Source organism: Rana temporaria, chromosome 2, assembly GCF_905171775.1.
Source record: "Rana temporaria chromosome 2, aRanTem1.1, whole genome shotgun sequence".
Taxonomy (NCBI): Eukaryota; Metazoa; Chordata; class Amphibia; order Anura; family Ranidae; genus Rana; species Rana temporaria.
In genome coordinates this window covers 144,737,739-144,754,428 of record NC_053490.1, presented here as the reverse complement: position 1 = coordinate 144,754,428, position 16,690 = coordinate 144,737,739, and the positions used below count along the sequence as shown (strand labels likewise).

At 41.7% G+C, this 16,690-nt stretch overlaps 1 protein-coding gene across 1 annotated transcript in view; it reads right to left on the bottom strand.

The window, feature by feature from the left end:
- ERICH6B (glutamate rich 6B) overlaps window positions 1-16,690 on the bottom strand; it is a 53,763-nt gene that overhangs the window by 33,405 nt on the left and 3,668 nt on the right. The window contains exon 2 of the mRNA XM_040341272.1: window positions 7,149-7,304. Coding sequence (XP_040197206.1) covers window positions 7,149-7,237 — 89 coding nt within the window. The 5' untranslated portion in view covers window positions 7,238-7,304. The remainder of the gene's footprint in view (window positions 1-7,148; window positions 7,305-16,690) is intronic.

Below are 16,690 nucleotides of genomic sequence, written 5' to 3'. Positions count from 1 at the left end.
ATTCTCAATGTGAAAGCCGATGACTTTCACACTGAGGCGATGCACTGGTGGGAAAGCAGCAACTTTGGAGCGCTGAGAGGAGCAGTGTGTATACCGCTCCTTCACCGCACCTTCCCATTTAAAACAATGGGAAACCGCGGTAATACCGCCCGCAATGCGCCTCTGCAGAGGCACATTGTGGGCGGTATTAACCCTTTTCCGGCCGCTAGCGGGGGTTAATACCGCACCTCTAGTGGCCGAATCCCGCTTCAATTCCGACGGTATATCGCCGCTATTTTTAGCAGCGCTATACCACCACCGCATTTCCCACCCCAGTGTAAAAGGGATCTAACTCAGGTCAACTACTTAGGGTATATTACCCAACCTTTACATGCATTCTCTTCAAATTTGGAGTGTAAGATCTTTTAGGGTCTCATTGCAAGTGAAATATGAAATTGTTATGGTCCCTTTATGTCCTACTCATTTTTATAGTAGCAGTTGTAGATATTATGCAGTTTATAAATGTCACAATTACGTTGTTTTAGCAGACCTTCCAACTCAGAATGAACTTCATCTCTTCTATTTTCTTCCCCTCCCTCTTACACAACCACAGTTAGTTTTTCTAAGTTTGTTCAAATAAAATACCTACTTTTTTAATTTTATTTTAAAATGGTGGTGCAGCCTGCCACTTCCTGATTTCTTGTCCAGGCGAGGATGATGCAGTGATCAGCCACCTGCATTCCAGGAGACAGTGTTTCAGTAAGAGATTAAATATAGTGAGATTTAAAAACTGGGCAACATTCGGGTACTTGCCACCTGGCAGAGAGATGTGCAGCATGTCTGCGCATGTGCGAGATTACATAGCGTGTCATCTGGGGACCAGCTGTAAAAATCAGGAAGTAACAGCTGTCTCCTAATGACAGGAGGTGCAAGATGGTGGAGTGGAAGCGAGAAATAGAAGGAGAACTTCGGGTACAGGGAAGACTATGCTGGACTACTTGGATTTGTAAATATGTTGGGGCAGATCCACAAAGCGAGTACGCCGGCGTATCTACTGATACGCCGGCGTACTTTCAAATTTTCTGCGTCGTATCTTTGTTTTGAATCCTCAAAACAAGATACGACGGCATCTGGGTTAGATCCGACAGGCGTACGTCTTGGTACGCCTTCGGATCTAAGATGCAATTCTTCGGCGTCCGCTGGGTGGCGTTCCCGTCGTAATTCGCGTTGAGTATGCAAATTAGCTATTTCCGACGATCCACGAACGTACGAGCGGCCGTCGCATTCTTTTACGTCGTCTCTAGTCGGCTTTTTCCGGCGTATAGTTAAAGCTGCTGTTTGGTGGTGTATAGTTAAACCTGCTATGTTAAGTATGGCCGTCGTTCCAGCGTTTGAAAAAAAAAAAAATTGTTTGCGTAAGTCGTCCGTGAATCGGGATGGACGTAATTTACGTCCACGTCAAGACAATGACGTCCTTGCAGCGTCATTTAGCGCAATGCACAGCGGGAAATTTAGGGACGGCGCATGCGCAGTTCGTTCGCCGCGGGGACGCGCTTTATTTAAATGAAACACGCCCCCTACTCGCCGATTTGAATTAGGCGCTGTTACGCCGCGAGAGATACACTACGCCGCCGCCACTTACGGCGCAAATTCTTCCAGGATTCAAACCAAAAAAAGTAAGTTACGGCGGTGTAGCGTATCTCAGATACGCTGCGCCGGGGCAGATCTTCGTGAATCTGCCCCGTTGTCTTTTCAAATCATACAAGGACACCTATTAGAGAGGCCACATTTAGCTTTAGGTAGAGTGAAGTTCATCTTAAGGAGAAAGTGTATAATATTTACTAACTGTAGATAAAACAACTCAAGCTGAGCCACGAAGAAGAGCCTTGATCTTAATTCTCCAACTTTAAGCACAAAGTACAATAACGTTTGAATGGGCATGTTTTAAATCTCTGATGAACATTACAGTGCATCTAAGACACTACTGTATGTTTTCTAACAAGCTCTCTTTTGTTCTATAGCAACGTAGCACTTATATAGAGTTTTAAATGTCTAATTTGTATTCTCGTTTCATTGTGAATGAACACTCAGGAATAGTAGATGTCAAGTTAGATTTATTCTCCTTGTGCCATGTGGAATTCGATTAAGTGCAATTGGCACTTAGTGCCTCTGGGACAAATCTCAAGACATGGAAAAGCATTGCAGTTTTACTTCAGAAATGCCTTTTTTTCCAAGTTAGTAATTCATATGATTTTTATCTCCTTTTGCTTATTTGTTGTTATTCAGAAAACAGTTCATATGCATTTGAAAGTCACAGATCATAAGAAGAAAAAAAAGGTTTTATTTATGATAATGCCCGCATTGGAAGTATACTCCAGAGAGAATTAACCAGGTTTTGCAAAAATCCAATTTTCACTCTGGTAATAAGTAGTACAACAAGCATCATGGCAATTCACATTGTTAAAGTCTTTAAATCTCACAGAATGTTGTGATTCCATCAGATTATTCATGTCTAGTATTGGACTTTACTGGATCATTGAGCCATTTATATCTAGGTGACTATGCATGTAATGTATATAGAGTATTATATATATTATATTATATGTATGTACAATCAATCACTGAGGGAGGTACTGAGCTTGAGTTTTTTATGGTTTAAACAAAATAAAAGTCAGTGGCCCTTGAGGAAGGTGATCGGCACTCCACTGGAACATCACGTGGTCAATAACACTAGCGCACACTATTAATAATCCAGGTCAATGTCTTTTTCAGTAATCCTCAATGTCTTTTTCAGTAATAGACTGCCTTTATTCATTTTGCTCACAGCTCGTTGTTCCTGATACGTATTTTAGTTAGCCCTGCTTTTAAATATAAAGATATTAGATATCACAGATAAGTTCCATGTTATATGGATCATCATACCCCCAATATTCCAAAAATAAAAATATAGATACATTTATGTTGTACTTAAAGTAGAGGTTCACCCAAAAACAAATTTTTTAACATTACATTCAGCCGAGTTGTCCTAATGATCGGCTGTTTTTTTTTTTTTTTTCCCCGTACATACCGTATTTTCACCGTAGCTTCCGGGTATGTCTTCTGCGAGAATTGGGCGTTTCTATCTGATTGACAGGCTTCCAACCGTCGCATACTACGCGTCACGAGTTGCCGAAAGAAGCCGAACGTCGGTGCGCAGGCACCGTATAGAGCCGCACCGACGTTCGGCTTCTTTCGGCAACTCGTGATGCGCTGTATGCGACGGTCGGAAGCCTGTCAATCAGATAGGAACGCCCAGTCCCGCAGAAGACATACCTGGAAGCGGCGGTGAAATACGGTATGTACGGGGGGAAAAAAAAACAGCCGATTGTCATTAGGACAACTCGGCTGAATGTAATGTTAAAAATATATTTTTAGGTGAACCCCCGCTTTAATTCAGCCAGCCATAAAAAATACAAAACATGTGATGGAAATTCAACTGCTTCTGGTTCATTCATGCCTACATAGTTTGAAAATTAAGAGATTTAGAAAATGTTAAGAACCAGTAACGCTTTACATATTTTTTTTTTTACGGTTTTAAATAAACTGTAAACCCTAATCAGAAATAACGGATTTTGAGAAATGATCCAATTGCCTTCATGTATCATAGAAAATAAGTGTTATTTGGCAAGATATACCTCTTGCAGATTTGATAAATGTCATCACAAAAAATATTTTATTGATATATATATATATATATATATATACACAGGCATACCCCACTTTTATGTACACAATGGGGTTTATTTACTAAAGCGCAAAATCAGGCTCACTTCTGCATAAAAAAACAATGAGCTTCCAGGTTTTATTACCAGGCTTAATTGTACAAGCTGGGGTTAGAAGCTCATTAGCCTCTATGCAGAAGTGAGCCTGATTTTTCACTCTCCAGCTTTAGTAAATAAACCCCATTGTGTACTTAAAAGTTGTGTATGCCTGTATATAGAAATACAGTTATGCTTAAAAGTTTACACAGTGTTCAAACTCTAATCAAGAAGTGGAAAATGAGGGGTTCTGTAGAAAACAATCCACGATCCGGTAGACCAACTAGGATTTCAACCACAACTGCCAAGAAAATAGTTCGGGATGCAAAGAAAAACCCACAAATAACTTCAGGTGAAATACAGGACTCTCTGAAAACGTGGTGTGGCTGTTTCAGGATGCACAATAAGGAGACACTTGAAGAAAGATGGGCTGCATGGTCGAGTCGCCAGAAGAAAGACATTACTACGCAAATGCCACAAAGTATCCCGCTTACAATATGCCAAACAGCACAGAGACAAGCCTCAAACCTTCTGGCACAAAGTCATTTGGAGTGATGAGACCAAAATTTTGCTTTTTGCTCACAACCATAAACGCTACATTTGGAGAGGAGTCAACAAGGCCAATGATGAAAGGTACACTATTCCTACTGTGAAATACGGAGGTGGATCGCTGATGTTTGGGGGACGTGTGAGCTACAAAGGCACAGGAAATTGGGTCAAAATTTAAGGCAAGATGAATGCAGTATGTTATCAAAAAATACTGGAGAAACATTTGCATTCATCAGCCAGGAAGCTGCGCATGGGACATTCCAACATGACAATGATCCAAAACACAAAGTCGACCTGTCATTGGCTACAGCAGAATAAAGTGAAGGTTCTGGAGTGACCATCTCAGTCTCCTGACCTCAATATCATTGAGCCACTCTGGGGAGATCTCAAATGTGAAGTTCATGCAAAACAGCCCCATAATTTACAGGAACTGGAGGCTTTTTGGGCAGCTTTACCATCTGAGAAGATACAAATAGCACAAAAGATTTTAAGCTGTCATTGATTTTAAAGGGGGCAAGAATTGGGGTATGTAAACTTTTGATCAGGGTAATTTGGGTAGTTTCTGTTGTCATTTCTAAGCTACAGTGTTCATTGTCAAACATCAATGGACTCTGGCAGCCATGTTCCTCCTCTCCTAGACCTATTACATTTGTGCTTCCCCACAACAGGTAACACCCACTTTCCACCGTCCCGTCCCCTGGACCGAAGACACATATGACTATTAATTAATTCCTAAAGCTACATGTTGATGGCACGCTGTCCCCACTTCCCCTGGACTAATTAATACATTCTCTGTACCCCCATATTCCTGCAGTGAGGAAACTACCATAGACCCACCTCTTTACTGACATATGCCCCCAATAAAATATCCGTCAATGGAAATAGACAAACTACTCTCACTGGATGCAGACAGGCATCATATATGACATAATGCACATGGAATACCCTGTAACCAGGCACAACCACCTTTCTCCATACATGGTCAGGCTGGAATCTACTTTGAAACTTGGAGCCATTTAAATATGTGATCTCTATGTGATTTTCTATACTATAAAAATGAAAACAAATATTCACCCCAAAAAAGCCATGCCCCAATCAGAAGATACCCACATTACCCTTCCCCAGTCTGATGACACTGAAATTATCCCTCTGCTGTCTCATGGGAGTTACATGTAAAATGCAAAAATTACAATAACTATTTGACAGTCTTTAAAATGCTACTTTGTCTCCTTTTTAAATATTTTTTTTTTTTTATCAATGATTTATGATTGAAAATATGGTAATTTAATTACAAAATAATAATATGGTATATTGTCATTGTAATTGCCTGTGTTTCAGGGCAATATAAAGCCCCTTGTATTAAAAGTTTCACTACATCCTGATTGCTAATACAGTAAAACCTTGGATTGAGAGTAACTTGGTTTGAAAGTGTTTTGCAAGACAAGCTAATTTTGTTTATGTCTTGATATACAAGTAACGTCACAATACAACTGAGTGTAAATAGAGAAGAGAGGTGCCTCTAAGTGTAGCAATATCGTTACATTTAATGGAGGTACAACCAGGGCTGTCTTAATGAGAGGGCACACCTGGGCACTGCCCAGGGGGCCCAGCTGCATGGGGGGTCCCTGCACTTTGCCCAAAGCAGCTGGTCCTTGAGCCCACGCTGCCCCGAAATTGGGGGCCCCATGATGGCAGTAAAAGTGATAGATACAAAGGGGAGGCAGTCTGCCTCCTACCTACGTAATGTCTGTTTACCTGCACTGTCATCATTGTAGGGGCCCCAGAGCATTACTTTGCCCTGGGGCCCATGACGCTATTAAGATGGCCCTGGGTACAACATTTAACAACTCACGTGATTGATGATTAAAAGAGGCACATCTAAGTTTGCTGGCATCTGGGGTAAAGCTGTCCACATAGATAGACCGCTCCTTGAGCCAGCGGTGCGGAGCCGGCGGTGCGGAGCATGTTCTATGTGGACAGCTTTACCATGTAAATGTTGTACCTTCATTAAATGTAACCATATTTCTACACTAATGCTTTGTACACACGATCAGAATTTCCGATGAAAAAAGTCAGACTTGTTACCTTCTTAGTTTAGAAGTAGAACATGTTTTATTTTTTTCCGATGGAAATCCTATCGGAAATTCCGATCATCTGTGTGGAACTCCAACAGAGAAAAAAACATGCATGCTCAGAACCAAGTCGACGCATGCTCAAAAGCATTGAACTTAATTTTTCTCGGCTTGACGAAGTGTTTTACATCACCGCATTTTGGACGGTCAGAATTTGGTCAGGGTGTATGCAAGACAGCTTGAATGGAATGTCTACGGAAAATTCCATCGGATTTTATCCCATCGGAAATTCCAATCGTGTGTACAGGGCATTAGAAGGCGCCTCTCTCCTCTTTTATATTCTATAGCTCCTGCTGGATTTTGCTTTTATTCCCCTTGTGAAGGCTTCCATTTATGGATGGACATTTTACAGTTCCACAACCTATCACATTGCTATAATCTTTTTACATGGACTATAAACGGAAGGACTTATGAATAAATGGTTGTGGAACGAATCATCTGAGTTTCCATTGTTTCTTATGGGGAAATTCACTTTGACATACGAGTGCTTTGGATTACAAGCATGTTTTTGGAACAAATTATGCTCACAGTCCAAGGTTTTACTATACTTTGGCAAATCTTTGTTATTACATTTTGTGTTGCTTTTTAAATGATTCCAGTCACTCTAGTTTGATTTAATGCTTTTCATCTTTCCTTCAGTTCTTTACTTCAAGATTGTTTTTTTAAATTTATCATTCTTCTTTTTACTTACCAAAGGCTCCCGTTCAGATGGTAGCAGGCTGCGTGACCATTACTCATAAAAACAGCTTGTATTTGTGGTTTGTGCTTCATATCTTTCATGACGATGAAGGTTAATTGGGCGGATTTTGAGCGGGCAATCAAGATACCAATATTTCCTGATGGATAGCTGATTTATAGTTAAGGACAAGAGATTATTGTAATAACTCAAGAAATTCTAGGTGAAAAACATGTTACTGAGCATATTAAGAGACCATAACACATGATAAAGCTCCTGAGGAATCTCAGATGAACCTGATATAAATATCAGAAATATGTGTATCATTTAACCATATCAAATATTAAAAAAGCATCCGTTATTATGTCATTATGTCATGTACTGGGTTTTTATGTTTGTATTGGATTTGCCAGCATGAAAGGAGATGACCATGGTAAAATAAACTCCTAGGTTACCAAACGTTAAAGCCCAACTGAAGTCCAAAAAATAGAAATACATAATTTTTTCCTCGGCTCTGTGTAAAGACATGGTGAGGAGTTTGGCTGCTACTCATCTATGCCATACAGTACTGGGGAAGAGAAGTAAGTACATTTCCTCTGAAAGAAAAATCTTGTTAAAGTAAAAGTCATAATATACATAGATACTCACAATCCGATATGTATCTATTATTTGAAGATCTCTATCAAACCGATCAAAAGTGGGATGTTGATTATTGGATGTTGATAATCTAGACAACAATTACTGGGGTTGGGGGCTGTACAGTCTGTGAATTTGTGCAATGTTCATAACTATTGTAGACTATAAAAAAAGATATATTGCTTAAAAATGTATAATATAAAGGGATACAAGATTATAAAGAGCAAAAAAAAAAAGTGTGAGACTGTAGGTGGGTTTTAAAATAAATGTAGTATGTCATTGAATCTCTTTTTTTGTGATGTCATTGTTGCAAATGAGTGTGCATAAGTAATAAAAAGCTTAGGTGACCCAATCCACATTTTGTCATGTTACAACCAAAAACAGAAATATGTTTTATTGGGATTTTATGTGATCGAGCATATCCCTGTAATAGACAAACACAAAGTGGCTCATAATTGTTAAGTGGAAGGGAAATTATAAATGGTTTTCACATTTTTTTGCAAATAAAAATTTGAAAAGTGTGAATCAATACTTTTTAGAACCACCTTTCGCTGCAAGTCTTTTTGGGGATGTCTCTACGAGCTTTACACATCTAGAGTCACATTTTTGCCCTTTCTTCTTTGCAAAATAGGTCAAGCTCTGTCAAATTGGACGGAGAGTGTCTGGGGAGCATCTGGAAACAGCAAAGTCTTGCCACAGAGTCTCAATTGGATTTAGGTCTGGACTTTGACTGGGCCATTCTAACACAAGAATATGCTTCGATCTAAACTATTCAATCTAAACCATTCCATTGTAGCTCTGGCTGTATGTTTAGGGTCATTGTCCTGCTGGAGGGTCAACCTCTACCCCAGTATCAAGTTTTTTTCAGACTCTAACAGGTTTTCTTCTAAGATTTCTCTGTATTTGGCGCCATCCATCTTCCCATCAACTCCGACCAGCTTCCCTGTTCCTGCTGAAGAAAAGCATCCCCACAACATGATGCTGCCACCACCATGTTTCACTGAGATGGTGTGTTCAGGGTGATGAGCAGTGTTAGTTTTCCGCCAAATATAGCATTTTGCTTTAAGGCCAAAAAATTTATTTTTGGTCTCATTTGACCAGAGCACTTTCTTCCACGTGTTTGCTGTGTTACCCACATGGCTTCTTGTAAACTGCAAACGGGACTCCTTATGGCTTTTTTTCAACAATAGCTTTCTGCTTGTCACTCTTCCAAAAAGGCCAGATTTGTGGGTCGCGCGCGACAAATAGTTGTCCTATGGACAGATTCTCCCACCTGAGCTGTGGATCTCTGCAGCTCCTTCAGAGTTACCATGGCCCTTTTTGCTGCTTCTCTGATTAATGCTCTCCTTGCCCGACCTGTCAGTTTAGGTGGACAGCCATGTCTTAGTAAGTTTTCAGTTATACCATACTCTTTCCACTTTTGGATGATGGATTGAACAGTACTCCATGAGATGTTCAAAGCTTGGGATATTTATTTATAACCTAACCCTGCTTTAAACTTCCCCACAACTGTATCCCAGTATTTTGTGCACCTAAAAAAAGGACTGTCTCTACTATATATGATAAGAGGTCAAATATTGTAGTATATCGTTGCACAGAGTCACTTTATTGATATAAGTTTTGTCACTAGGGCACTTTAAACATTGGTTATCTTATTTTTTTTAAATATTTGAGTACATGATTTATAGTGATTTGTGATTGCATAGCGGGAAAGAGTAATTTATTATGGTTATCACTTTACATTATTAAGACAGCGCAGCACTTTCTCTTTTCATTTTTATTTTCTTCTACACGGTCATATGGAACGTGATTAGTGCAAGCGGCTATCTAGAAGTTGGTATATGTTTTTGGACCCCGCAAGATTATTGTTTAGGCCATACCGTTACATACCAGGGGTGGTGGTCTCACCTCCAACCCAATGAAGATTATGGTGGACTTTGCAATCTTCCACTCTATATGGGAAACCAAACCCATTTGACCCGCCTGCTGAGAGCTTCTTTCAGTATCTAAATCTCCTTTCTTTACCCACTGCAGCCATAGACGATTTGAATGCATATATTTCGGAGGAGGAAATTGCCTGAGTTATTAAGCTGCTAAAGCCCTCCAAGGTCCCTGGCCCCAGTACCGATCCTGACCTCCCTGGGGCCCTAAGCAAAATGACATGGCACATTAAAAATGAGAAGCGGGGGGTGCTGATGACAGTGACATATCACATTAAAGAAAGTTGAGAAGCGGGGGGAGGGGGTGTTCTGCTGTCGGAAATGACATCTTACATTAAATTGAGAAGCGGGGGGTGCTGACTTCTTACCTCTTCTCCCATGCAGCCAGCGAGTTGAGAAGCGGGGTGAGGTGGCGAAAATGACTTCTCAGCAGGCGGGGCCTCTAGTAATTTGGGGGGCCCTTCGCAGCTTTGCAAGGCCCTAAGCGCCTTGCATAGTGAGCCTATAGGGCGGATCGGCCCTGCCTGGCTCAGATGGGTTTTCAGGCATTTACTACAATAAATTTGCCTCCCCATCTTGCTGCATATTTTAACTCCTTAAAACAGAGTTCTCAGCCTTCCCCCAAATTCCTCAAAGTTTTTATTACTATGATTCCTAAAACATCAGATGAGGCCACTGTGCAGATGGATGCATTCAGACACATCTGTTTGTTGAACGTGGATCCAAAGATTATGGGGAAGGTTCTGAGCACTTGTGTCAACAAATATCTTCAAAGCCTCATACACAGAGACCAGGTGGGCTTGTCTCAGGCTGGCAGGTGGGGGGCAACATCCGCAAGGTTATACATCTCATCCACATCTTACATCAACGTAAGACACCAGGCTTTTTATTGCCCCTCGACATATACAAAGTGTTTGATTCGATCTCTTGGGACTTGCATTTACACGTGGGGTTTTGGAGGTAACTTCCAGGCTTGGATTAAAGTCCTATACTCGTCACCCACAGCTTCCCTTAAGTATGCCAGGTTTTTTCCTTGCCTTTCCCGATTTTCCAAGGTACAAGGCAGGGTTGTCCACTGTCCCCAGCACTTTTTATTCTTGCGCTGGAGCCACTGGCCATGACCCTCATTTACAACCCTGACATTTACAGCATTCTTTTACGCAGGCAACCATTATAAGACAAATGTATGTGGACAACGCCCTCCTGGTCCTCAGCAATCCTATTATTACTCTTCATAATTTTTCAGCCATCTCGGGTAGACATGGGCACACTGAAATATTTTGTTTCGGAATTTAGTTTTCGTCAGAAAAATACATTTATTTAGTTACTCCCGAAATTAGTTTTTATTTATTTAGTTTTGTTAAAAAATGCATTCGTCAGAAAATCCAAATTAATTAAGGTCGAATTTGTCATTGAAGGCTTATGGTGTCTGTCTAAGAAGATTCGACGGAGCAGCTAAACTGTACGACGCCGCAGTTGTACATTTCCGGTCAAATGTTCCGCCTACAAGCTATAGTAGAATTCTGATGTTGTATGACACTAGTAATAATAATATTTATAAATTATTATTACTAGTCAACCAATATTCAATTTTTTCTATAGCCTATGGGCCAAGCATTTGTAAATGTACGATCGCAGCGTCGTGCAGTTTAGCTGCTTGTCGAATCTTCTTAGAACTTTCGACAGACACCATAGGCCTTCAATGACAGATTCGACATTTGTATGTTTTTCGCTGCTTCGTCGAATCTTCATCGTTCATGTTGAATGGTCTACCCCAACACTGTCTCTATAGTGTCGAATCTTTCCTCTCTATGTAGAATTATCTTGGACTAATAGAGTTAAGGTTAGGGACATTCGACCACAGGTTCGATAGACACAGATTCCTATTGTCAGCGTCATGTCAAATCTCCTATCTATATCAAACTGTTGTATCAACGGAAAAAAAAAAAGCATTTTTTTATGTCGGATCTTTCGGATTTCGCATTCTGCGCGTTCGTTTTCGTTTGTTAAAATACCCGAAATTCGGACGAAAATGCATTCGGACGAAAACGAATGCACATGTCTAATCTTGGCCCTTCATATAAATCTCACCAAAACTACAGCGCTGAACAATACTCTTCCTGACGATCTGGCCACGCATCTATAGGCACAATTCCTTTATCATTGGGCACCCCACTCCAGGGATGTGCGGTGAGGTCAGTGGCTGGTAAGGCACTGGCTAGTATCAGAGCCAGATACACACAGGTTTCATACGCCGTGATCGTTAGAGCGAGAGCAATAATTCTAGCACTAGACCTCCTCTGTAACTTTAAACATAAAGGGGCAGATCCACAAAGAAAGTACGCCGGCGTATCTAGTGATACGCCAGCGTACTTTCAAATTTCCTGCGTCGTATATTTGTTTTGAATCCTCAAAACAAGATACGACGGCATCTGGGTTAGATCCGACAGGCGTACGTCTTCGTACGCCTTCGGATCTTAGATGCAATTCTTCAGCGTCCGCTGGGTGGCGTTCCCGTCGTATTCCGCGTTGAGTATGCAAATTAGTTATTTCCGACGATCCACGAACGTACGAGCGGCTGTCGCATTCCTTTACATCGTTTCTAGTCGGCTTTTTTCGGCGTATAGTTAAAGCTGCTATCTGGTGGCGTACGCAATGTTAAGTATGGCCGTCGTTCCCGCGTCTAATTTAAAATTTTTTATTTTGTTTGCGTAAGTCGTCCGTGAATGGGGCTGGACGTAATTTACGTCCACGTCAAAACCAATGACGTCCTTGCGACATCATTTAGCGCAATTCACGGCGGAAAATTTAGGGACGGCGCATGTGCAGTTCGTTCGGCGCGGGGACGCGCTTCATTTAAATGAAACACGCCCCCTACTCGCCACATTTGAATTCCGCGCCGTTACGCCGCGAGAGATACACTACGCCGCCGTAACTTACGGCGCAAATTCTTTCTGGATTCAAACCAAAGCCGGGTAAGTTACGGCGGCGTAGCGTATCTCAGATACGCTGCGCGGGTGCAGATCTATGTGGATCTGCCCCGTAACCTGTAAAAAAATTAAAGCGTCACCTATGGAGATGTATAAGTACTGAAGTTTGGCACCATTCCACAAGTGTGCACAATTTTAAAGTTTGACATGTTAGGTATCTATTTACTCGGTGTAACATCATCTTTTACATTTTCCAAAAAAATCATGCTAATGTTAGTGTTTTTTTTTTATTCATGAAACTATTCCCCCCCCCCCCCCCCCAAAAAAAATGCTTTTAAAAAAAATTGCTGCGCAAATACCATGTGATATAAAAAGTTGCAATGACCACCATTTTATTCCATAGGGTGTCTGCTAAAACAATATATATAATGTTTGGGGATTCTGAGTCATTTTCAAGCAAATAAATTATGATTTTTACATGTAGGGGAGAAGTGTCAGAATTGCCCTGAGTGGCAAGGGGTTAATTACCATAAGTAAGTAATATACAAATAATTATTATATATATTTTTTAAGGTAATTTACTATATTTTCAAAATCAGTTCTCAAGCAGGTGGCTTAACGGACAAATTACTGAAGTTTGAAGTTAGAACTTCCAACCAGTAATTTCACAGTAAATAGATAAATAATACATTTATCATGTTATAACAAATAGCATATAAGTATATGATTTAGCTTGAATATAACAGTACCTTTTCAACAGAATCAGTTTTTTCCCTCTCAACTGTGTGAGAAAAACATGGGATTGGGGGTAAATCTTAGGCCCCGTACACACAGAATTCTGCCAGAAACTCGATCGGAGCTGAATTCTGCCGAGAAACCCGGCCGTGTGTACACTTTCGGCCGAGGAAGCCGACGAGTTCCTCGTCGAGCCAAATAGAGAACATGTTCTCTATTTCCTCATTGTTCAATGAGGAAAGTTGGCTCGCCGAGATCCTCGGCGGCTTCACACAGAACTCGACGAGCAAAACGATTAGTTTTGCCCGTCGAGTTCCTCGGATGTGTGTACGGGGCCTTATACGCATAAAAACATGTTTTTTCCTTGTAGTTAAGAGGGCTGGGCTGGAAGGGAACATTTGTCTATTAGACACATGCCCCTTCTATGACACTGCAGTGAGAGGTGTGCCTCCACTGCAGAATTTTTATTGGACAGCTGGGACCAATGGAACTTTACCATTGGTCCAAGACTCCAAGCTGTTCATTGAGCTCAGTGCCTCTGACAAGAAGTGAGGAGAGGCACTGTGAGCTCAACCCCTCATGCCGCGAACACACGATCGGTCCATCCGATGAGAACGGACCGATGGATGGTTCTCATCGGTTAACCAATGAAGCTGACTGATGGTCCGTCACGCCTACACACCATCGGTTAAAAAAACGATCGTGTCAGAACTCGGTGACGTAAAACACAACGAAGTGCTGAAAAAAACGAAGTTCAATGCTTCCAAGCATGCGTCGACTTGATGGTTGTGCCTAGTAACGATCGTTTTTTTCCCATCGGTTAGGAATCCATCGGTTAAATTTAAAACAAGTTGACTTTTTTTTAATCGATGGTTAAATAACCAATGGCGCCCACACACAAACGGTTTTGACCGATGAAAATGGTCCATCAGACCATTCTCATCGGTTTAACCGATCGTGTGTACGCGGCATCAGTCTGCTGCAAACAGAGTGTGTCAGCTTGTATTAAAAGTGACCGCTCTGTATTTAGCTTCTGACAGGCTGCGCAAGGAGCGTCATAGCTCTGGAACCATAGCTCGCAGGAGCCCCAGTGGTGGGTTAGGACTTAGGCTACATACTCTGTGACCCCAGGTTGCCGAGCTAGCACCCTCGAAGCTCGATTTTATTTTTTATATGTTCATGACAGGCTCCATCTAAACTATTTTGGATGAAGCTCTCAATGACACACAAGTGTGATGATTACCGCAGGTGTAGTCTACTGACACTGGAGGAAATGTCTTCAGGGGTCTGTGCATTGCACCTGTGAACCTCTGATAAAAAATAATAAATGCACATTTTTTAGCTGCAAATATATGTGCATTTTTTTTTATGTGCATTTATTTATTTGGAAAAGGTGGACTTAGCCTTTAAGTTATAAGCTAGTTAAGGGGATGTAACATCTGTTTTCTGTAATGTATATAACAGGGTAGTGCTCAATAGGGTTGCCACCTGTCAGGTATTCACCTGGACAGTTCGGGGTTTGAATCATTTGTCCGGGTTTCAGGTGGACTGGGCTGTGGCTCCCCATGTAACCAAGATAGTCACACACAAATCTGTTGCCATCTGGCAATTTCGGCATTACTGGGATGCAGGGTGATGATGTCAGCAAAAGCAATTTGCCCACAATCACTGTTCGCTGCAGCGTGCTATACGCACCACAATACTATTCTTCTTGGTGCACCCAAAGGTGTCCCAGCCTGCTAAAGTGTTTGGGTTTGGCTTGAAGAAAAGATGGCAACCCTAGTGCTTAAATATCCGGAAGTCTCATACCAGAGCTACTGGGGGGATACCGTAAATTCTAAAGTTCATTGGTACCAAGTACTAAAATACAGGACTTTTTGGTACAACTGAGAAAACAGATTTCTTCATAGATTTTTCTGTGCAAATAAAATAATTGTGTATCCTCTGGCTTTGTTTAAAAAAGAGAAAATGCGCCAACCTAAGTGCAGTAAGTAGGTATTTAATTCAAGCAATTTGCACAGTAAAAATGGCTACTCACAAAACCAGTATAAATACAGGCATGTAATGGAAGAGACGGCTGGTCCGATGTCACAACTTGTAGTCAGCAATGCAACAGGCTGGTCTCTTATCCTGGTCCCCCGGGTGATGTAAATGAAGGTCTAAGATGTTCGGGAGCCTTTGGGGAACCCCACAGAGAACAGGAGCCGTGGATGCTGTACCAGAAGCGGCGTGCGTTCCAGCGTGGAACGCAGCGTATCGCCGTATAACCGGAAGTGACGTAGGGGCTTCGGACGGCCAATGGGATGACGCGTTTCTCAGCCTCCGCTGGTTCATCAGATCTTCCGGTTATACGGCGATACGCTGCGTTCCACGCTGGAACGCACGCCGCTTCTGGTACAGCATCCACGGCTCCTGTTCTCTGTGGGGTTCCCCAAAGGCTCCCGAACATCTTAGACCTTCATTTACATCACCCGGGGGACCAGGATAAGAGACCAGCCTGTTGCATTGCTGACTACAAGTTGTGACATCGGACCAGCCGTCTCTTCCATTACATGCCTGTATTTATACTGGTTTTGTGAGTAGCCATTTTTACTGTGCAAATTGCTTGAATTAAATACCTACTTACTGCACTTAGGTTGGCGCATTTTCTCTTTTTTAAACATATCTTTCAGAGTTTGCTTCTACCTCCGGATTTTGCTGCCACTATTGTGCTATTGGACTTAAATTGGATTATTGATCCATTGACTTATTTTATTCATTTATTATGTTCCAATTTTTGTTATTGACATGGACCATATGATATATGTACTTTTTTATTATTGACTGTGCTCTCCTGGTTTTTGCGCCATCAATCTATACATATTATCCTCTGGCTTTGCCTTTGAGTTACAGACAGTTAACAGGGAGGTCAACAGAGTTTTAAAGAAAATCCGTAAAGGTCGTTATTTAAACCCCAGACCTGGAAAAAGTAGGTTTCAGGACACTTGTTAGGGCTCTTTCACACGGAACGGATCCGTGATGATCCACCCCGCGAACCTCCGCTGATCCGCGCTGAGCCGGCGGATGGCAGGGCGGTCCCCACACACTGTGCAGGGACCGCCCTGTCAGATCTCCGCTCTCCCCTATGGGGGGATCGAATGAACACGGACTGTCATGTTCACCCTATCCGATCTGCAGACGGATGGAAAAATAAGGTTTTCCGCCGTCTGCAGAATTAGAGGATTGTGGACCCGGATGAGATCAGGGGTCAGCGGATCTTCATCCGCTGACACCCGCAATCTCATAGGGATCAATGTATGTCCCTTTTTCATCCGTA